The 22519-nt window shown below is 30.8% G+C and overlaps 7 protein-coding genes across 7 annotated transcripts in view; 2 read left to right on the top strand and 5 right to left on the bottom strand.

Moving 5' to 3' along the window:
- Positions 1-259: 259 nt before the first annotated feature.
- Phum_PHUM492190 (uncharacterized protein) lies at positions 260-2337 on the top strand (the record flags this gene model as incomplete). The annotated part of the gene is made up of 5 exons (XM_002430583.1): positions 260-737; positions 833-1105; positions 1183-1385; positions 1484-1651; positions 1750-2337. The coding sequence occupies 5 exons, from the start codon at positions 260-262 to the stop codon at positions 2335-2337; spliced, it is 1710 nt and encodes a 569-aa protein (XP_002430628.1).
- Positions 2338-2847: 510 nt separating this feature from the next.
- Positions 2848-4617, bottom strand: Phum_PHUM492180 (D-beta-hydroxybutyrate dehydrogenase, putative; the record flags this gene model as incomplete). Its single annotated transcript, XM_002430582.1, has 5 exons — positions 2848-3003; positions 3085-3548; positions 3638-3803; positions 3904-3987; positions 4387-4617. 5 exons carry the CDS (start codon positions 4615-4617, stop codon positions 2848-2850), a joined length of 1101 nt encoding a protein of 366 aa, XP_002430627.1.
- Positions 4618-4933: 316 nt separating this feature from the next.
- On the bottom strand, positions 4934-8720 carry Phum_PHUM492170 (DNA replication licensing factor Mcm2, putative; the record flags this gene model as incomplete). Its single annotated transcript, XM_002430581.1, has 12 exons — positions 4934-4951; positions 5167-5280; positions 5408-5563; positions 5634-6116; positions 6200-6364; positions 6446-6604; positions 6696-7223; positions 7301-7882; positions 7965-8044; positions 8123-8283; positions 8404-8585; positions 8715-8720. 12 exons carry the CDS (start codon positions 8718-8720, stop codon positions 4934-4936), a joined length of 2634 nt encoding a protein of 877 aa, XP_002430626.1.
- An 887-nt stretch (positions 8721-9607) lies between these two features.
- Phum_PHUM492160 (uncharacterized protein) lies at positions 9608-13134 on the bottom strand (the record flags this gene model as incomplete). The annotated part of the gene is made up of 10 exons (XM_002430580.1): positions 9608-9839; positions 9910-9997; positions 10074-10576; positions 10661-10860; positions 10932-11024; positions 11107-11223; positions 11302-11456; positions 11535-11738; positions 11816-11952; positions 13082-13134. The coding sequence occupies 10 exons, from the start codon at positions 13132-13134 to the stop codon at positions 9608-9610; spliced, it is 1782 nt and encodes a 593-aa protein (XP_002430625.1).
- A 362-nt stretch (positions 13135-13496) lies between these two features.
- Phum_PHUM492150 (uncharacterized protein) lies at positions 13497-14882 on the bottom strand (the record flags this gene model as incomplete). Its single annotated transcript, XM_002430579.1, has 4 exons — positions 13497-13629; positions 13885-14084; positions 14706-14787; positions 14821-14882. The coding sequence occupies 4 exons, from the start codon at positions 14880-14882 to the stop codon at positions 13497-13499; spliced, it is 477 nt and encodes a 158-aa protein (XP_002430624.1).
- A 1519-nt stretch (positions 14883-16401) lies between these two features.
- Positions 16402-22132, top strand: Phum_PHUM492140 (ATP-dependent RNA helicase, putative; the record flags this gene model as incomplete). The annotated part of the gene is made up of 21 exons (XM_002430578.1): positions 16402-16782; positions 16856-17077; positions 17142-17345; positions 17417-17578; positions 17648-17841; positions 17911-18068; positions 18146-18312; positions 18378-18542; positions 18619-18781; positions 18853-18989; positions 19055-19267; positions 19344-19567; positions 19647-19766; positions 19834-19987; positions 20068-20289; positions 20376-20741; positions 20805-20936; positions 20968-20978; positions 21014-21310; positions 21414-21899; positions 21988-22132. The coding sequence occupies 21 exons, from the start codon at positions 16402-16404 to the stop codon at positions 22130-22132; spliced, it is 4323 nt and encodes a 1440-aa protein (XP_002430623.1).
- A 310-nt stretch (positions 22133-22442) lies between these two features.
- Positions 22443-22519, bottom strand: part of Phum_PHUM492030 (uncharacterized protein) — a gene marked incomplete at both ends in the record, with an annotated part of 2848 nt that continues 2771 nt past the window's right edge. The window contains one exon of the mRNA XM_002430577.1: positions 22443-22519. Coding sequence (XP_002430622.1) covers positions 22443-22519 — 77 coding nt within the window.

Here is a 22519-nt window from a genome sequence, read left to right as displayed (position 1 = left end):
AAATGTTATTTATAATAAATAAATAAATAAATAAATAAAAATGTAATAATTTACATAATATAAACCAAAAAAAATTTATTTATTTATTTTCTGAAATGCGAATATGCGGTCATGTACATAAAATTTTTTTTTTTTAATAGGAAATTACATAATTTAAATTTAAATTTTATTTATTTTTTTTTTATTTACAGTTATATTTTTCTTGGCGGCCGTTTTCGGTTCCGACATCAAAGCCAATGAAAACGACAAAGTACTTCTTATGCTCGAATACGAATCACTCGAACCGGAAATAAGAGTTAAGAGATCACCAGCCGCTGAAGGAGGAAGTAGAAGACAAGAAAGACAATCCTCGGTACAAGTTTCACCGGAATATTACAATTTATTACATCAGTTGGCCGCTCAGCAACAGCAACAGCAACAATCGCAAGTGACTGCTACCACCACTCAATCTCCGACGCAGTTATACAGTCAATTGGTCGTTTCCAAGGATGGTACCAGACAACAATCCGGGGGCGCCGCCACGACCAGATACGTACTTTCTCCGGAGGGTGGTACTCTTTTCCAAGGATCATTCTCGGGATTCGGTCAACAACCCCAACAACAGTACACGACATCCATCGGGAGTCAATCGAGTTACAACGGTTTAACTGCTGCTGCACCCCAACAATACGTTTACTTGCAATCTCCGTTGGAACAAACAGGACCGCAAGTTTTGCCACCGGCTCCGACTTATAAACGTAAGTTTTCGTCATGTAACCCTTTTACTTCGGATTTGAATTAAACTCATTTACTAATGACTGAACCGTTTACTCACTGCGCGAACCTCGCGCAGCACCCCCAGGTACCAGGCCGAAGCTCACCGAGTACGCGAGACAACAACAGAGGATCCTGCAAGACTTCAGGGATGCACCGATAAGAGCTCAAATCGCCGGGTTCGCAAATGGACTTTCAAGACCGAGGCAACCACCCCAATTACCGCAACCCCTACCGACGGGACCCTACTCTCAGTCTCCGCAAGTCTTTGCCGCGTCTCCAGCTCCAAGTTCAAGTCAGCAACCCGGACTTCCGCCCACGCAATACCAAGACCCGCAAAATCCAGGAATCGGTAACTGACTGACATCCCTACGACTCTTCCTTCCTTCAACCTGCAAAAGAACTTTAAGTAATTGGTATTGTATTTAGTTTACACAACGGTACCTGTCGATTCTCAAGCCTACCAACTCCAACAGCAGTACGCCCAAGCACAGAGTCCACAACAACCACAACCGCAACCGCAATACGTAACTCAATATGTACCTGAAAGTCAAGTATACGCCCAATCATCCCGTTCGACTACCGTACCTCAACAAGTATACTATCAACCCGTCGAAACAACTCAAGATAAAGTTAGATAATAATAATGATAATATTTACCGATTTGTACGAGATAACGACTCCCACCTGTTAAACGTTGTGTAATCCCTCCTTATTCGTTTTATTGTAGCCAAGAAGACCAGTAGCAGCAGCAGCAGCAGCCGTTTTGCCAACTCCTTCATCCGTTCAACCCCAATACTTGTCGCAAGCTTTATCCCAACAGCAATATCTCATCGAGACGACGAAACCAACAGCTCAACCCCAATACGTCCATCCAGCTCCAGAAGCAATTCCACAAGTGATTTAGTTAACTTATCTAAAACGATAAAACGAATTTATGCGATAATAAACATGAAAAAAAAAAAAAAAAAAAAATTTTTTTAAATTAATTTTTAGGTTCATTACGTTCAACAGCCTCAATCCTCTCCAGCGGCGGTATCAGGTTCTTCAATCAGGCACCCCGAAATCCCATCATCCCCGTCGACTCTTCTTCATCCCGTTGCCGGAAGAGGTTATTTTTCACAGGGAGGTAAACAACCAACGTCGAGATCTTCAATTTTCGTTTCCAGATCTTCCGTTCCAAAATCTTTATCTTTCACCGCCGCTTCCGTCGCCGCCGCCGCCGCCGATGGTGTTTCCAGCGAAAAAGTTCCAGTCGTGAGACTTCCAGCAGTTCCATCTCCAGCACCGGTAGCATCCACCGAACCGAGATCTTACACCAAACAAGAAATCGATGCTTTGATAAGAGCGGGTTACACGATAACTCCAGTTCAAGACTCCAGAGCCACGCATTATCTCAAATCGAAAAGACATCATCATCATCATCATCATTCGATATCCGACGACAGAGCGAATCACGTGGTTTATGAAAATCCACAAGATGGAATCCAATATGAGTACAGTCCTGGAACATCCGATTCGTCCATTTCTATAAAAGCTAAAAAAAGCGTGACCAAAAGCGAAGGAAGTACGGCAAAAGTTTAAATTTCAAATAAGAAGTATCGAGTTGTTGTTGTTGTTCCTCCTCTCGTTCGAGACCTTGAGCGATTAATCGATCGGCGATATATCGTATCGTTTTTTTTTTTTTTTTAAATTAAATTTCGATAAACGTGCAGATAAAGTAGAATCGTAGCGAACTGTGATAAGAAAAATTAATAATAATAATAATTAAGATGCGAAAAAATCGAGAGTTGGTCGAGTTCAATGTTGTCGTGTATGTTAATCGTTAACCGTTACCAATCGATGACGTAATATTATTAAAATAAATTAATTTAAGTTTCCTCCATTTCTTTTTTCTTTTCTTTTTGTCCCGTGACCTATTTCTCTCTCCTTCTCTCTCTCTCTCTCTCTCACTCTTGTTTCCTGTTCAAATGATTATTAATATACAAATAATATAAACGGTAAATGATAATAATGAGAATGATGATGATGATGATGATGATAACAATTTAAAACTAATAGAATTCGCGTACATATAACAGTTAAAGATATTAATTAATTATAGAGAATATCATAGACAGACCTTGGTAAGTGATCGGATACGAATACCTTCATTTTTTCTCTTCTCGTTATCGGAGTATATCTCGGAAGTGGAAAAGTTCTACAAACGGAATCAATTATCGATTTTACAACTGGAGTCAAATCCGTTTCCTAAAAAACAAGACAAAACGAAAACTCAATTAAAACAATTGGCGGCAGACATTTTTTTTTTTTTTATTTCAACTCGCTCACCGGTTCTTTCGCGTATTCTTCCAATCCTCTGATTTTGTATTCGAAATAATCTTTCCCGTAATCTTCTTTCGTTTCCTCCGGCATTTCTTTCCACATTTTTTTCGCGTCTTGTAACATTTTACGATCGTTAAACCATAGATTTCCGGTCGTGAAATCCCCGGGTTCGACGACGACGACATCCACTCCCCAACGTCTCATTTCCAATCTCAAACAATCGCTGAAACTTTCCACGCCCGACATGCTGGAACAAAATGGCGCTCTCACGGGTGACGAAATCCTTCCGAGAACGCTCACGATGTTGACGATTCGACCTTTTGACTTTCTCAAAAGTGGCAAAAACGTTTGCGTCACGTTTATGACGGATAATAAATTAACTTCTACGGCTTGACGGAAAACAGCGGGTGGTACCCATTCGACTTCTCCGAAAGCCGCGGATTGCGCGCTGTTGATCAAAGCCCACAAACCTTAAAAAAACAAAATTTATCATAATGATAATGATAATAAACAACACGTGATCTCAAATCCATTATCATTATCATCATCATTTACCCACCGTTTGTTTTCGATGGTAAATTTTTTTTAACGTAATCCGCCGCTGATAAAACTTGTCGCTCGTTTGTTACATCGAGTTCGATTATGTGCAAACGACCGGATGTCACTTCTTTGAGTTTATTTGATTCTTCGTTTTTCTTAACGAAACCCGCGAAAACGGTAAATCCCTAAAAGCAAACCACCCCCCACCACCACCACCACCATCCCCCAATCATCATCATCATCATTGTTTAATAATAATAATAATAACAATAACAAAAAACTCACCAAATCATCGAGTTGTTTAACCAATGCAATACCGAGTTTTGAATCGCATGACGTTACCAAAACGCATTTTCCAGCCGTTCTCACCTATAATAATAATAATAATAATAATAATAATCGTCATCAAACGAATTTTTTTTTTTTAAATTAAAAAAACAATTAAATTTCTTTTTAACGGGGGGCGGGGGGGAAACGATCTAATTTTACTAGAAAATTTTTTTTTTATTTTTTTAAATGAAGATGAGCCAAGTTTATTTTAAGAATCCCGTTTCTCTCTCTCTCTCTCTCTCTTGCGAATTATGTAAAACTCCACACAAATTCCTTTTAACTCAAATTTTATAGTTTTTCTTATGCAAAAAAAAAAAAAAAAAAAAAAAAAACCATAAAAATTTACAATGAATTAAATAATAATAATAATAATAATAATGTGTCAAGGGGGCTCTTTTGATGAAACCCTTTCAGATTTAAAATTTGAGGCAAACTTACTTTTAAATTGTGGTAGAAAAAAACTCCGGATAAACTGCATATTAGAAATAGTAAAAATAACGAAAATGACGAAACTTGAGATATGTAAAGAGTGTTCAATACGGTCGATATTATGACGGCCGATGCGTGAGAAAATATTATTGGAAGAAGGCAACGATCTAATAAATCCCAAGCAACTTCTTCCTCTCGTTCCATTTTATTCCTCATTTTTCCCTTTTCTTGCTTTCCCATCCTGAAAACATTTACATAAATAATATTATTATTATTATCATCATCATCAACCAATTATTAAAAATCACAACAATAACAAAAAATAATTAACAACTTACTCGATTAAATTTTTTTTTTTTTTAATTTTTTTTGTTCAAATACTACCCCCCTTTCGAACGCAAACAAATGAAATTCGGATAAATCTAATAAATATGGCCGCGCTTTGCTCCCATGACTTTACATCTGGCTTTTATCCAAATATAAAACCAGATACAATTTCAAGCCAAATATATTATCATTATTATTATTTAACGTACTTTTCCCGCCGATTTTAATTTTAAATTTGCGTGTGTGCCTACACGATTCGTTTTCGTTTATCACAATTTAAATTATAAAAACTTTACATAATAATAATAAAAAAAAAAAAAAAAAAAAAAATAATAATAATAATAATAATAGTAAAACAAAAAACAAAAAAAACGATTTATTAAAACTAAACTTAAACTTAAATTTAAAAAAAAAAATAAAAAAAAAAAAAAAAAAAACACGAAATAAAAAGTTTTTTTAAACGTTCGGCACACTTTGTACGATTACGTTTTCCATGGCGTCGTATATAAAATTATTATCCTTAAATATTTTACTTTTGTAAAAATCCGTCAAATCGTTGACACCAATCGATTTAGCCTGGAAAAAAAATTTGTTGCTTTTTTTTTTTTTTCCTTCTTCTTCTTCTTCCCCTCTCCTCCCCCTCCCCTCGTTAATACAGGCGAGAGGTTTTGTTATGCTTAGCTTGAGCGGGTATCCCACTTACCTTGACCATCAAATCCCTTTCGGGTATTTTAACAATCATTATGTCCGTATCTCCTTTGCTCCTCGCCAATCCCAAATGAAAAATTGTCAATTCTCTCAAAAAGAAATATAATATTTCGTCTGTATCTCTCCCGTATGATAAGTATTTGTGAAATGCCTGAAAGTAAAATTTTGTTTGTCAACATGCCTTCGAGGTAATTTTTTTTTTTTTGAAATTAAATGGTTACTTTTTTCATTGCTTTCATGACGCTAAATTTTTGAGTTTCGACGAAGCTTTCCAAAAGGATTCGAATGGCGACGTTCACGTCTTCTTCCACGACATTTTCTCTCAAATGTATTCTCGCGTGAGCCTCGGACATTCGAATTAAACTCTCTATGTGACGTGCAGTGATGGGCATGCTTCCCGTGACCAAAGCTTCCTGTCTCAACTGACTGTACAATTTTGCTATTTTGTTTTGATCAATTTTTTCAAGAGTGGGATGAACGTATTGTTTCGCGTAAACAATGTATTTCCTAAGTAAATCCTGCGGGATTTGATTGTCTTCCGAATTCAATTCGGGGGTTTCCACGTGTTCGTTCGGTATCGGGTGATGTTTAACGTGTGAATTGCAAACGAATTGTGCCAATCTTTGATCTTGAACCACGTCGGCTTCGTCGCGAACGACGCAAAGAACGTCAAATCGAGAAAGTATCGGTTCCGATAAATTAACCTGTAATTTTTTTTTTTTTTAATTAAAATGTATTCGTTTAAATGAGAAGAAGGGAAATTATTGACGGTATCAAATCATCATACGTTACTAGCGAACGGCAAATACGATTCGTAAATTCCACCGATGGGATTTGCAGCTGCTATTATTGAACACCTGGCTTGAAGGGAAGTAACTATTCCAGCTTTGGAAATGGAAATCGTTTGTTGTTCCATTGCTTCATGTATTGACGTTCTATCTCTATCGTTCATCTTTACCAAATTAAAGCAAATGAATTAGTTTTGCAGCCCTTAAAAATTTCTAAGCGTTCTGGTATAATGTTCAACTTTTACCTTGTCGAATTCATCTATTAGACAAATGCCTTGATCTGCCAATACTAAAGCTCCAGCTTCTAAAGTCCATTCTTTATTGGCGGGATTTTTTTTCACGTAAGCAGTAAGACCCACGGCAGAAGCACCTTGACCAGTCGTGTAAATGGCTCGCGGTGCAACCTAAAAAATAATAAATTTTTCATTTCCGGTTTTATCTTACGTCAAAATTTTTAAAAACATTTAATTTTAACGTGATAAAATAATAAATAACCTGTTCTATATATTTTAAAAACTGGGATTTACCCGTTCCAGGATCTCCGCATATTAAAACATTTATATCGCCTCTGATTTTATGTTTTTCTCCAGCGTTTTTACTTTCTCCACCGAACAAAGCCAAAGCCAAACTTCTTTTTATGTAATCGTAACCGTAGATCGATGGAGCAATGCTGGATACTATTTTCTCGATGATTTTTTTTTCTTTCGAAAGTTTCAAGATTGAATTTATATCATCGTCGGTCAGTGACTGTATTATTTGCTTTGCGTCTTTTACTACAATGTAATTAGCTATGATAACGGTTGAAAATACTGGAAAACCTTGCTCCGTGTTAAGGGAACCGTCATAACTGTGAGTGTAAATTCCAGTCACATCGATTACGTCTCCGACTTTAGCACGATCGCAAAGTTCGTCTAATAAAATGCAAGGTTTAGAACGTGGTATTCTTCCGCCAGGAATTTTGTTGTGAGGCTCCTGAATAATTATCTTTTGATAATTACGGTAAACGGTTTCTTCCATATTAACCTACATAATATACATTATTTATTTTAATTTTTTTATACAGCTTATAAATTAAAATTTATTTTCAGGATTCTACTTACAATGAACGGTCCCGTACTCTGACAGACGCTGCAACTTCCTGGACCATTTTCAACATTTTGAGTTTGAGGATAGGGTCCCAACACGTTTCCACAATTTCCACAATCGTATTTAACAATTGACAACTGAGGTAATATACCAGTTGTAGAAGATACTACTCCAGTGGTACGTATTAATTGATTCAAATGAGTTTTTCTAAATGTTCTAATATCTTCTATCAAAGGCAATTCAGCAATTCTAACTCTTATTTCTTTTGTTACTCTAGAATAATTTGGAAACATTTCCATCACCAAGTCTTTTGCGACTTCATCGAATATTGATAGGACTTCAAAGGGAGCTTCAGGTAGCAAATAAGCCAAATCGTTTTTAGCTTGAGCAAGCATAGGATAATCAACTACAAGGCTAGACTCGTTATTTTCACACATTCGTCTCATTCTTTCTTTGAATACTTGACGACCCTTGGCATTGACTGCAGTTCTCAGAAAATTACGAAATCTATTCGCTATCTCCATGCTAGTATCAGGTACGAGAACCCATTCTTTTATTGAACGCCCTCTACTGTCTTGTAAATCTTCAACAGGTTCCTTTTAATCGAGAAAATATTTAAAAAAATTAAAAAGTGATATTTTATATAAAAATATAAACTTGGAAGTTTAAAATTAATACCATTTCTTCGACATCACCAAAAGCTGCTTCTTCTGCTCTTCTTCGTTTTTTTCTCGGTGAATCTCCATCATCGCTTTCAGCTTCGAAAAAAAAAAAATTTCCATGTACTTTTTTGATTAAAATACAATTAAATTAGAAAAAAAAGTTTAATTACTAACAATAAAGCAATTGATCAAATCCAAGGCCTCTTCCACCATCTCTCTTGTCCATTGCTCTCTCAGCAGCTCTTCTTTCACCGATCGACATTGCATCATACTCATTTTCGTCATCGATTTCTCTACCTTCATAAGTATCCAATTCTGGCATAGGCCGATAATCACTAAAATTAACGAATACTTAATAACTAAAAAATCTTTAAAACTCGCCAACAAAATGTGACAGTAAATCCATTGACGACATTAAACAGATTAAAGTAACAAACTTTCGTTTTTAAACTTACTTTTCCAAATTAGCACCAAATAAATCTTCCCCATCTTCTTCTTCTTCATCTTGGCTAACACTAGGTTGATCATTCAAACCGAAAATATCATCCTCTAAAGGATCATCTATGTCGGGTGCAGGAGAAGTAGCTGGATTTCCATTAGCTTCTTCTCCCGCGTCCGAAGATAAATTTTGACTACTCTGTTAATAAAAAACAATTAAAATTTCAAAAAAAAAACAGCACTTTTTAATAAAAAATTTAATTCAAACTAAATTTGGTCAAACACGTGGTGCAAACCATCATTTAAGTTTTAACATGAAACTACTCACCGACATGGCTTATAACATTTAACTAATTTAACCTTGAAAATAAGCGCCAAATTGAGTTTCGTCTAGTTTAAAACAGGCGGTGAGTCGTTGTTATTATTTTCACACCAAGTTAGCAACAATAAAGTCCGCTTAAAACAATCATAAAAATAACAAAACTTATCACAGATAATTACAATATAGCACAAATTATAAAAGAAAAACAAAAAAAAAAAAACCCTAATTATCTAAATTCATTATATTAAATTTTAGTATTAAATACTTTCTTTGATCATACTTAAAAAAAAAATAAATAAATAAATTCCAAATATAAAATATAGGTAATTGTTAAAATGATTTTCTATAGTACACCATCATCATATTGAATTATTAAAAAAATGAACATTTATAAAATAATAAAAAATGTTTATAAAATATAAAAATATAACATTATTGTCAACAAATTTTCAACTATGATTTTAAAAAATAAATAAGTACGTTACACGAGTAATATATATATATATAAAAAATTCATTTACACCGATCACAGTTTTTTTGTTTTTAGCACCACACACAAATTTAAAAACTAATTTTTTCTAGTATATTCTATAGAATTATAAACACTCAAAATCAAATTTTTAGATTTACATTGGTAAAAATTTATTTACAAAAATTAATAAGACTTTAAAATAGAGTAAAAATAAATAGATATTTGTTTTCAAGTTATTTGGCCTTAAAATAAAAATATACTTTGATTTTTTTTTTTTTTTTGACATACATCATATTAAAATTTCATATATATTTACAAATGCTGAATAATACTGAATTGAACACATGAATTCTTCTTTTTGAGTATTTTAAAAATTGACTTTTGAGATATTAGAATTCGAATTCAATGATACGAATTAAAATTATTTTCAAGTAGATTTAATTAAAACAACGCAAGCTCCCGCTCTTTCGTTGATTAAAGGTGAAACTTCTTGCCATTCGTCTTTCTGTGGATCGTAAGCTTCGACTAGTTTCAAATACCATTTCCCATCGTATCCTCCAACGGCAAACAATCTTTCGCCTAAAATACAAACACCTATGGCATCCCTTCCAACGCTCATGGACGCCACCGTTACCCAAGAATCAGCTTTTGGATCGTACCTAAATCAAAACCTCGTTTAAGACTTCTGTTTTTGTGGGTTTAACATTAATGTAAATTAACCTTATTAACCTTTCAACGCATGAAAATCTCGCTGCTGATGGATTCAATCCGGGTACTTCATGACCTCCCAATGCATACAAATAACCATTAAGAACACCTGTCATAAAAAATTATGTTAAAAACTTATTTTTGATTTTATTTTCAGGATCTGAATTTATAAGAGTGATATTTACCTACGCCTACTCCGCCTCTTCTTTTGATCATGGAAGCACATACGACCCATTTGTTCGTGTGAGGGTCGTAACATTCGACAGTTCTCAGACAACAACTTCCGTCTCGCCCTCCGACAGCGTATAACTTTCCGTTCAAGACAGCCACTCCGACCGTAGATCTCTGTGTTAACATGGGAGTAACGAACGACCACGTCTTAGTTTGCGGATCCCACCTTTCGACCGTGTTGAGAAAACTCCATCCGTCGTGACCTCCCACTGCGTACAATGGACCCTCGAGTACAGCAACACCCAAACCGTGCCTCGGCGTTGACATGGGGGGTAAGTTTGTGCAACTTTTAGTTTTAATATCGTAACATTCAATTGTGTTTAATGTTTTTAATCCATCTCTACCCCCGACCACGTAAAGTTTTTCATCGACTACGGCCACTCCGCACTGTAGCCTCCTAAAACTTAATTTATCGAAACGAGACCACGTATCCGTTCTCACATTATATTTTTCAACACTAGAATTTAATAATAATTAAATCATTTAAAATGCGATTTATAAAAAAAAAACAACATCATTGACAAAAATCATTTTATTTCACCTTACGACATTTTTATTGGCACCCATTCCACCGAGAGCGTACAAATCTCCAATTGTGCTCTTTCTAGGACACGTTCTGGGAGATTGTAACATTGAACGTCTTTCTGGTAGCAAATGATATTTAAATGCTTCCATAATAAGTTCTCGACACTCTGGATTGTCCTTGAATAATGGAATTGTTTCTATATGATCTACAATAAACTAAAAAATCCAAAATGACTTATTTACCCGTGTCGAAATGACGTAAAAATAATGACGTAGGAAAAACTTACAGATGGGGAAAGTAATGGCAGTTTAACAAGACTTAATAATTTGCCAACGTGAGCAGTTCTGTCAGGAAGATATTCAACCCAAGACATTAATGCCTTTAAAACAAAAAAAAAAAAAAAATTAAATTAAATTAAATTAATTTAAACGAGAAAAGACATTTAAATATTTTATTTTTACGTGAAAAATAACTTCTTCGGAGGATACGTTGAGATCATTGCAAGCCAATAGTTTGGCAACTTCATCCGCTGACAACATGAGAAATTCTTGATTTTTAATGACTTCTAAAAAATGTTCCTGAAATATTTATCAATAGAATTACATTCTCATTATTTTTTTACAGTGAAAAATAAATAAAATTCAAAGTAAACCAACTGCTGTGTAATTCTGTGAAGCTAGTAAAAGGTCTCTGCAACCTTGCGAATCAGCAAATACTCCTATACCAATACAATTGGACGGATGTAATTGTTCTCTAAGGTATGTACAACAGGCTTCTACAACATCTGATAACTGAAGTAAACAAGCAGTACCTGAAATATATCCAGATACATTGACAAAATGAGGGGAAATTAAAATTAAATTATACCTTATTTTTTTAAATAACAAACCTAAAACGGTTTCAACTGTATTTTCAAACAATTCAATTTTTCCAGTGTAACAATAATTAATTAATGACCAAAGAACATCTCCATCGACATCATGAAGTTCTATTTCAGTTTGTGAAGCTTCTTTTAAATTATTAGTAAACATGGCTGCAAAATATTCCGAACCTGCACTTAAAACAAGCCTGTGAGCTGGAATTCGTCGTTTTCCTATAAATTATTATTTCATTTTAATTTTAGTTTTTTTTTTTTAAAAATTAAAAGGTAGTAAAAGTCAGGCACATTACCAGCAATTAAAACAACATCTGTAAATTGTTCTTTTAAAAAATATGTTTCCATTTTTTCCAAGCTTGTTTCGGCAAAATGAATTGAAATAAAACATTCACGTGATATCGAACTTGATAAACTCAGTTCACTTAATGTACTGTAAACACAAATAAAAGAAAATTCATTACAATTAAATTAAGGAGTAGAAAATGCATTCTGAAGTATTCAGTAAGTTTTATTCGAAATAATTTTATGATGAAAATTTTTAAAAAAAATTTTTTTGTAATTTTACTTACGACTACTTTACATTTCATTAAAAAAATTATTTGGGGTTGAAAAATTATATTGTTTTAACTTCAGGGCATAGATAAATTTAGGTAGAAGTTAAAACAAATTCATTTTCAACTAGAAATATCAGGTGATTGATTCATTATTCTGTTACAAGGAACTCATTTTCAATCGGCATGTAGAAAATATTGATGCAAACAATACAGAAAGCTCATAAATTCCTTTCCTTATTTTTCAAATTTAACTTTTCAAGGCATATTTTTCAGGTACAGTAATAATTAAGGATACTCTGAGCTAAATAGGAGGGAAAATATAATATTAGTTTAAATAAACATCTTTGTTAAAAATTAATTACCAAAAAAAAAAATAATAATTTATTACCTCGAGTAAATATTTAACTTTAAAATATAATAAAACAAAAATAATTAATTTCAACAATATTTTAATATAGAATAAATAAATAAATAAGTAGAATAATATAATAAATAATATTATTTATAAATAAGTATTATAAATAATAAGTAAAAATTTAATTTTAACTTTTTTTAAAAACAAAAAAGCGCTTACAACTGAATTGATATAAAAATTACTTATATAAAAATTGTTTCAAATTTTAAAATATATACGTGAAAATTTGGGTTAATTCGTATAAATTAAAAAACTTTAATAATTTTTTAGCAAGTTTCAATATAATTTTCATTTACGACAAGTAATTTTAATTTAAGAAAATTTTGCCGTATCAAAAGTTATTTTACATATATATTTAAGAGAGTTCATTCAATCAGTTCACGTTTAAACTTATCATTTAATTTTATCGTGTCTGATTTTTATTTTACTATACTTAATTAATTTACGAATCAAATTTTTATTTTAAAAAGTAATATATTATTTTAAAAAGCCGCGTGTTAATTTAAATTAATACTTTTAAAATTAAAGTTTACAACACACACAACAACAACAAAAAAAAAAAAGGAAAAAATTTTTCCGATATTACTTACTTATCCGTTTCTAAATCGCTTCCATTTTTTTCTTTTTTATCAGATTCGGCCATTTTATTTCAAAACCTTTAATTAATTCTATTATAATATTATATATTTACCGCCAATGACTAAATTTTAATAACTCTTACAGGTTTTTTTTTATATAATTCTTTGTTTTCGTTAAGGGGCCATTGACAGGTTTGCCCGTGTCATAGAGTATATATATTCATTCAAAATATAAAATATTTAGGAATTTGAAAGTGGCATTAGAAGGAAAATTTAATATATTATCGCGCCAAAAAAATTTGTTTATACACATTCTAATATTGTTAATTTATTTATATGAATTTTAAATCTATATAATGATAAAAATAACAATAAAGTATTTAAAAATGATATAAATTCTCATTAAATTCGAAATCTATGCTGCGAATTAATTAAGAAATATTGAATTTTCCGCGATGCTGCAATTTTTATATATTATTCCACAATCCGTATTATTATGTAATCCTTGTAATTGAGCATTTTTATATTCGTTCAAACCCAATTTAAAATCATCTAGTGGACTAAAAAAATGACATTTATCACAAGAAAACAAAATGAAATGAAATATTAATCAATATTTAAATAATATACTTACGAAAACAATAACTCGACAACTTCATTAAATAAACTTTTTTTACTTTTTTTGTTTCTTGAAAATTTGCATATGAGTTTATGCAAGCATTCATTTCCGATAAATCCTAAACTAAAAATAATTAAAATTTTGGATTTGTAATAATAAATTGGGTTTAAAAAAGTATTAATCAAATGATTATTACCCATTTATGTATTCGGATAAAGCACGATATATTGTTAACCTTTTAAATGTATTTTTAACTGATCTTTTTTCCATTATTTTATAAGGTTCGAAATAAGTGACATTATCGGGTAAATCGTAAATTACTTGAAAATTAGTAAACCAAGATAGTGAACCACCTTCGATGTTTACGGGTATCGGTGTACTTATTCCCGTAACAAACTAAAAAATATCACAAATAATACTAATCCAATAAAAAAATAAAAAATAAAATAAAATAATTTCAAATTTACTTTAATTGATGCACCATATGGATAAATAATCTGACCGTGAACAATGCTACCAACTATAATTGTAAAACAATTAAAAATAATTTTTTTATTCATTTTACTATATTAATTTAATTTAAAAAATTTTAACAAAATATAATAATAAGAGCTTAAATAAAAAAAAACTTATTTAATTTGATAACTAACTACTAAAACTAAGCTATTTTCGGTACTGAAGGATTAACGTTATTTTAAATTCTTTTAAAAAAAAACAAACAAATGCACCACACCTTAAAACCAAATTTTTTTTTATTTGAAAAATCAATTAATGATAAGATTTAAACAAAAAAATAACGGTTTTTAAAAAATGAATTCCTCTCATTGGTGACTAAATAATTTTACACACAAATTTAAAAAAAAAACTTTTGATGACACCCTCTATAACTTAAAATAAAAAGTATTGGGATGAAATTTTATTGTTACTTTAATTAAAGAAAAAGATGGAGTCAACATTTTAAAGGACTTTAACACTAAAATTAAAAAAAAAAAAAAGAAAAAAAATGAAAATGTTTACCAAAGCCAGTTGGCTCTTATTCGAATTCTTCCAAACTAGAACAAAACCAGTCAAAGTCGCTTTGATACATAAAGATGGTTTACTTTAAAATAATTTTGTGTAAACTTAAATTTACTTTTTTTTTTTTTGTAATGTTGTCACAATGCCAAAATCAAAAATGATTATTACTGTAATCATATTTAATGACTTTTCAGGCCCTGTTCCATTCTTCGGATTCTCTGGGATGTAAATAATAAGCAACAGATGACAGATTATTTTCTTTGTAAAAGTTTATTTAAAAAAAAAAAAAATGCCTGGAAACATATCATCATGTATCTGAATCACAATGGTCATCATTTTCCTGTCTTTAAATATGATTTTTCATATCAGGTGTATTTTAAAAATATGACTTTGAATATGAAAAAACATTTCGATTTGTTGAAATAGAAGAAGCTTAAGCATTAAATAAAACCCAATTATCATCACCTGATCTTATTCATCTGAATGTATTTCATTTTAATTTAAATAATTAACAACTTCACTAACCATCATGGGACAATTTCGAGTTAAATTTTTGGGTTTATTTTTTATTGCACTTATAAATTTGTTACAGTAATTTAAAAAATATACTTCAGTGGCTAAAAAATAAAAGTCTAGTTACTTAAAAGTAACTAAAATAAATTAATCAAAATGTTTTAATTAATGATTTTTATTCGATAACATTCCTCACATGAAAAGTTAGACAATCAGGGGAAAGTTTCTATAAACTAAATTTTTCATTTTAAACCTGATAATTTTGTCAAAGAGGTTTATATTTTAGTTCATGAGTTGTTTTTATTTCAAGTAAACTTATAAAATTTTTAGAATTAGCTTTAGTTTCAATAAACTAAACTTATTGTAAATTAATCTCATAAACTGTTCCAACGTGCCATTTTTTTGTTTAAACTAGTATAGACCTCCTAGAATTTATATTTTTGAATAGTAATAATGCATTTTTTTTTTTTTTTTTAAATTAACTTTTCTGTTTTTGAACTGATTTTAACAATGTGATTTAAAAAAAGTTTTGTAAAAACTTGTGAAAAAATTGAAAGTAAGTAGTAAAAAAAAAACAATATTCTGATACACATTACAGACCAATCATGACCAAGTTCTAAAAACAAATGAAAAAAAAAAAAGACAAAAGAAATAAAATTATTTAAAATCTTTTAGCAAAGATAAAATTACCATCATTTATAATCATCATAACGGATATACAATAAAACAAACAAATTTATTAAATTTATTATTAAATGACAACCCTTGCCATCGTTAACGTTTCAACCATTTTTTATTATTTAATTCAATGTAGAGCGCGCTTTAGCAAATAACGTTTTTTTTTTTTTTTAAAATATTTTTCAACATGTTCATTTTTCAAAAAGGAATTCAGTTTTAATCCTACAAATCCCATCTTTGTTTGTTTTTTTTTTATTTTTTAGCCTTTGAGAAATGATTTTGTCGATTAATGTTATCAACTAAAGGTTTTTTTATTAAATTTTTAATAAATGACAGTTAGAATATTTTAAATGTAACGTTTTATCACTGATCATAATTTTTTTGTGTATTTTTTAACATTCAAAAATTTATTTAATTTTAATAATTTTTAATTAACTTTTAATATTTAATAACTTTTCTAACAAAATAATAATAATAATACTAATTTTCAGAATTTCATTAAAAAATGGATTTTTTCGATTTCTCCAAACCATTGCCTAAAATATGTATTAAAGGTGGTCAAACCAATGGTCACATAACTGTCACCGAATCACTCGAGGAAAATACATCTGATCAGGAATTTGAGGAAGATGAAAATTATGCACACAAATATGTGTTGGAAGAAAAAGAAGAACTATGCAAGTTGGAAAACAATGATAGAAATGAATCCCCATCCGGTTCTTTTACTACGACAAATTCTGGAATTGATGAACTTATTTCAATCGATGCTACATCATCTGATGATTGTGAAATGAAAAAAGACCTTAAGAAAAACATTTATGATATTTATTTCTCGAAAAATTCAAAAAAGAACAACAGTTTGATTGTAAATGAGTACAGGGAAAAAGTAAGCCTTGTGAAATCATTTTCGCCATATTTTTACATCTGATATCAACTCAATGTAAACCTTTCAATCGCAGATATTATCAATGATAGAGTTAAACGAAGTTACCATAATAACAGGTCCACCTGGTTGCGGTAAAACAACTCAGATACCACAATATTTAATTGATCACCATGCGGAAAAAAATGAATATTGTAATATAATTGTAAGTCAACCTAGAAGAATAGCTGCCATAACCATACCTAAAAGAGTTTGCGAGGAAAGAGATTGGGTATTGGGTAGTATTTGTGGATATAAGGTAAACACAAATTCGAGTTTAGAGTTCATGGTACCCATTAATTAATTTTATGTATGTAATTAAGGTAGGACTAACGGATCGTACGTCAGAAGACACTAGGCTAACATATGCAACTGTTGGAGTTCTCCTACAAACATTCATTAATAAAAAAAGTTTGAATGAATACACGCACATAATTCTAGATGAAGTACACGAAAGAGATTATAATATGGATATGCTTTTATTGGTTGTTAAAAAATTATTGTTTAGAAATTCCAGGAATGTTAAGGTACAAATCGGGGGGAAAAAATTTTCTTTTTAGTGATTGAAAATGTATAAATTTTGAAAAGAATATTTTAGGTTATTTTAATGAGTGCAACTGTTGAATCGACTAAATTTGCAAATTATTTCGAGAGACCACTTTGTGGATTATTTCGACCAGCACCAATCATTAACATACAGGAAAAAAACAATCACGAATTACAAATTTATTATTTGGATGACTTGGCATTTTTAAAAGAGGTAAGTTAAATATATTTTTTGCATAAAAATATAATTCATTTTAAAATAATAATAATGAGATGATTTCAGGTTCCTGTCATTGATTTCGAAGTGCCACAAATAACAGATTCGCTTATCACTGCGGGAATTAAATTGATTTGCCAATTTGATGAATTTGATAAAAATGATAATGATAAAAAATCCGTATTGATTTTTTTACCCGGAATTCACGAAATCGAAGATTTTTATAATAAATTAAAAGATCCTAAAAACTACACATCGGGGTTAGTTTTACTTTTACTAAACTTTTTACTAATTGACAAAATTGACAAAATTTTTTTTTTTTTTTTCAGAAATGTTAAATATAAATGGCATCCCGTTCCATTACACTCATCTATAACAATAGAAGAACAAATTCAAGCTTTTCTTCCTCCACCTTCGGGTTATAGGAAAATTATTTTATCAACTAACATTGCCGAAAGTTCAATAACCGTACCTGATATCATGTTTGGTATGATTTTCAATTTTAAATTTTCAATATGTTTTTCGATTGTATTTGAAATTAACGACACATATATAAAATTTTAGTTATTGATTATTGCATAACTAAAAAATTAGTAACCGATTCAAAAACTAATTTTTCAAGTCTTCAATTATTTTGGGCATCGAAATCCAGTTTGGCTCAAAGATCTGGACGTGCTGGACGAGTAATGGATGGAAGAGTTTACAGAATGATTTACAAAAAAAACTACGACGTAAGTCCTAATTCATTGGAATTAATTTTTCTCAACAATTTATCATTATTATCTTTTTCTTTTAGTCTTTAAGCGATTATTGCGTACCGGAAATTTTAAGGTGTTCACTGGAAAAACTCATTTTACAAACGAAAAAATTAGAAATGGGGTCACCGAAAGCTCTTTTAGCATTAGCCATAGATCCACCTAATTTAAACAATATAAAAAAAACGATTCTCGTTTTAAAAGAGGTATAACATTCAAGAGGTTTCATTCTTTTTACTCCTACTACCTCTTCTTATTATAATTTTTTTTTTTTTATTACAGATTGGTGGTTTGCTCCCTACTTGTAATGGTTTTCCTAATACTTCGGATGGGGATTTGACTTTTTTAGGTCACGTCATGTCGGAATTACCCGTCGATATTTACGTAACAAAATTAATCATGTTAGGTTTTGTTTTCAATTGTTTAGACGAGTGCATCGTTATGGGTACGACATGTATTGATAAATAATTAATTAAATGATTATGGCATTATTTATACTGAACCTTTATTTTTCAGGTTCGAGTTTATCGTTGAAAAGCGTTTTCAGTAACACATTTCAATCTCGTTTAAAAGCATATAATTCAAAACTTAATTGGTCTGATGGTTCGAACAGTGATTGCATAGCTTTTTTAAATGTTTACAATGCACGTATCGTCAAACCTTTTTTCTAAAAAATGATTTATCAATTGTTAATTAACTGTCGAAAATTACAATTCAGGTATGGAGAATGAATCACGTCACGGGTTATTTTAAAAGATCTCAAGGAGGTGGTGAAATCGCATGGGCTAAAAGACATTTCATTCAGATAAAAACATTAAGAGAAGTTAAAATCCTTAGGGATGAGATAAAATTAAGATTGAAACGAATGGGTATCGAACCTGAGAGTAAATTTTCCGCTTGGACCGACGTAGAAAAGGCTCTTGTATTGAAAGTACGAAAGAATTATGATGATAAAATTCAAAACCTGATTGTGAGACTCTTGAAATATTTTTTTTTTTTTTTTTCAGTTTGTTTTGGCGGGTGCATTTTATCCAAATTATTTTTTTCGCGGTGTAAGGGAAAAGGAAATAATGGAAAAAGAGTCGGCGAAAATTTTATGCGGGAGAAATCCTTTCAACACGGTTTATTTGAAAAATTATCCAATCGAACAACCTCCCCATATATATTCGGATTTAATTAAAGAAAAATTATGCGATTGTCAGGAAGAAATGAAAATCACTTACGATAACACGTAAATAATCTAACCAAACTCATAATTTGTTGGGGGGGGGGCAAAAAATATTATTTATATGTTATTATTATTATTGTAGGAAAGTTTTCATCGAATTCGAATCTGAACGAGGCAGCTCATCGACCAAACCTTTAATGGCTGTGTATAAGGCTGTGAAAATGAGAGAACTATTAAAATCATTCGAAATAAAAATATTACCGTAAGTAATTAAACTTAAAAATTTTAGGTACATGAAAAAATAACCTTTTTTTTTTTTTTTTTTTTAGTTTGCACGAGGCTCGTAATAAAGCCGAATCGATGAAACAGTTAAAATATGAAAAATACCCAAATTTAAACGTGAGCGAAGAATTTTCCATAGAAAAATATCAACCGATCATGCCTGGAAATGACGAAAATTATATTTTTTTAAAAATAACATATGTGAGTTGTCAATTAATTTTCGAACCTTGATTTGGTACCAGGTAGAAAAGGTGTTAATAAAAATTAATTTTTTTAATCAGGTGGTTAATCCGAACGATTTTTGGGTCGCCCATAAGAATTCAATCACGGAACAAAACGAAAAAGATTTATTTATTTGGCTCAATGCACCCGATGCAGATATCATCCCCTTTATCAAATCACCTCAGGTCGATGACCTTTGTGCCGCACCTTATAAGGTCGATAATGATTATTGGTTGTACAGGGCGAAAATTATAGAACTCGTAGAAGAAAATTTAGTTAAGGTTCGTTAAAAAAAAAAAAATTCCAAGAAATTTTAAAATAAAGGAAGAATAATAAAAAAAAAATTTTTTTCGTTAACGATTTTCAGGTATTTTTTATCGATTTCGGTAATTTCGAATTGGTTCCCGTTTCCCGAATAAAAAATTTCGGGACTAAATTATCGGAAAAACTATTGAAAATCCCTCCCTTGGCATTTCATTGCACTTTGACCAAATTAAAACCTTCGAGTACTAAAAATCCCGATGGAAGATGGAGTTCGGAATCGATACGAGAATTCGAAGAGATAATTTACGATGGAATTATTATTGGATCCGTGTATTCGATAGTTGACGATTTGGTTTCGTTTGTTTTGTACAAATGCGATGAAAACAATTTGTTGGAATTGACAAACGTAAATGAGAAAATGATCGATGAGGGTTTTGCTGAGATTTGTCAAGAAAGCCAAACGTCCAAGGTAAATTATACTGAATAATTAACGGTGAGTTTATGATAAAGATTTGCATTCTATTCGATATAGGAAAATAATAAATTAAGACTGAAAACGAAAGGAAAAAGTGGGAACAGAGGAAGGTTTAAAAGTGAATCGCGAAACATTTGGATGGATCCCCCGCCAAATGAAATGTTATTAAAAGATCATCACGAAATAACGGTGAGTTTTTAACGTTAATGGCGTCACGTAGAGAGCGCGCGAGTAAGCGTTCGCGAAAACAAATTTAAATTAATCAGGTACATAATTATCAAGCAGGCACACCTTCGAGGTCCTTTTAGCACTTTGGAAATGAAAATATTCAGTTTGACACAGGGAGGTAGTAATAAAATGATAAAAATATCAACTTACTCAGTTAATTCCGTTTTGCTCGACACCGATCCAAACGACCCGCACGAAAGACTAATCGTCGCTGCCAACGTAAATCAAAGTTCGGATGGATCCGTACTAGTTTTGAACAACACGACGGTCATGCCGAATGTTCACGGGTTGGCAACACTCATCCCGATTATTTTCGCGCCTTCCATCGAACTCAGGTTTGTTATTTTTTTTTATTATTTATTCTAATTAAAAAAGCAAACAATGTTATTATTATTACGATTAATGCTTCATTTATAAAATTTTTTTATCGTTAAAAAGGGTAAACGAATCGAGAACGATGTATACCGGTTTTATTTGCGGTTTGGGAACGGATGAATTCGATAAATCGTTATTTCCAGAACGTGACATGGAAATAATTTTCGATTGCGAATTTACAACGGAAGATTTTTCACTCGTTAATAAATTACGATTCGGAATGAGTAAATTATTAACGACGGATTCAAATAATTATAATTATTCGACGAGTCGAAACGATTTGATTTATTATCAAACGAAAATAAAAGAATGTTTTTTAAAATTGTTAAAAGGGGATAGGAAATGGAAAGAATTGGAATTTCCATCCGTTCAATATGCTTGGAAATTGGAAGAATCGAATTTAATCGTAGACAATTCGAAAATACTTGAAAATAACGACTCTTTTATTTATCCACTTCATTCTGGAATCAGGATAAATTGTCCGAAAGAACTTTATAAAAAATTATCGGATAATTTGAAATACCTTGCAGATATAGCCTCTCATTCCAGGTGATTAATTCGAATTTTTTTTTTTTTTGTTTTCTATTTTTTTCAATAAGAAAATTTCATTCAAATTTTTATTTTTATTTGTAATTAGACAAAAGACGACAAAGTTTGAAGAAATTCATTGTTTGCTGTGCGATATGAAACTGATAAATTATAATTATTTGAGATTACATTTAAAATCCGAAAAACACGTGAAAGGGGAAAAGAAATTTCGAGAATCTTCCAACGTTGAATGAAAATCAGTACAAAACGAAAACGATTCATTTTTTTTTTTTTTTTTACAATAAAAAGAATTTAAATAAATAAACAATTGATTTATTATTAATTTCGTTTTATTTATTTATTTATTTTTTTTTTAATAAAAAAAAATGTTTAAATAAAACTATATATTAGAAGAGAAAGATAAAGTTTTAAAAACTTTTAGTTTTTTGTTAGTTTTGGAAAAAATTTGAAAATAATTTACGGACAGAATTTCGGAAGAAATTTTTATTTGTCCATTTTTTTTAAATTTTGGACAATTTTTTTTTTTTTGTAAAATTTTAAATCTCAGTTAGAGTAATAATATTGGGGATGAGTGTAAACCATGTATGGGATCGTGTATGGTGGTTCGACGTAATGAGGGG

Source organism: Pediculus humanus, genomic scaffold (assembly GCF_000006295.1).
Source record: "Pediculus humanus corporis 1103172108260 genomic scaffold, whole genome shotgun sequence".
Classification (NCBI taxonomy): Eukaryota; Metazoa; Arthropoda; class Insecta; order Psocodea; family Pediculidae; genus Pediculus; species Pediculus humanus.
This window is presented reverse-complemented; position numbering and strand designations above follow the sequence as displayed.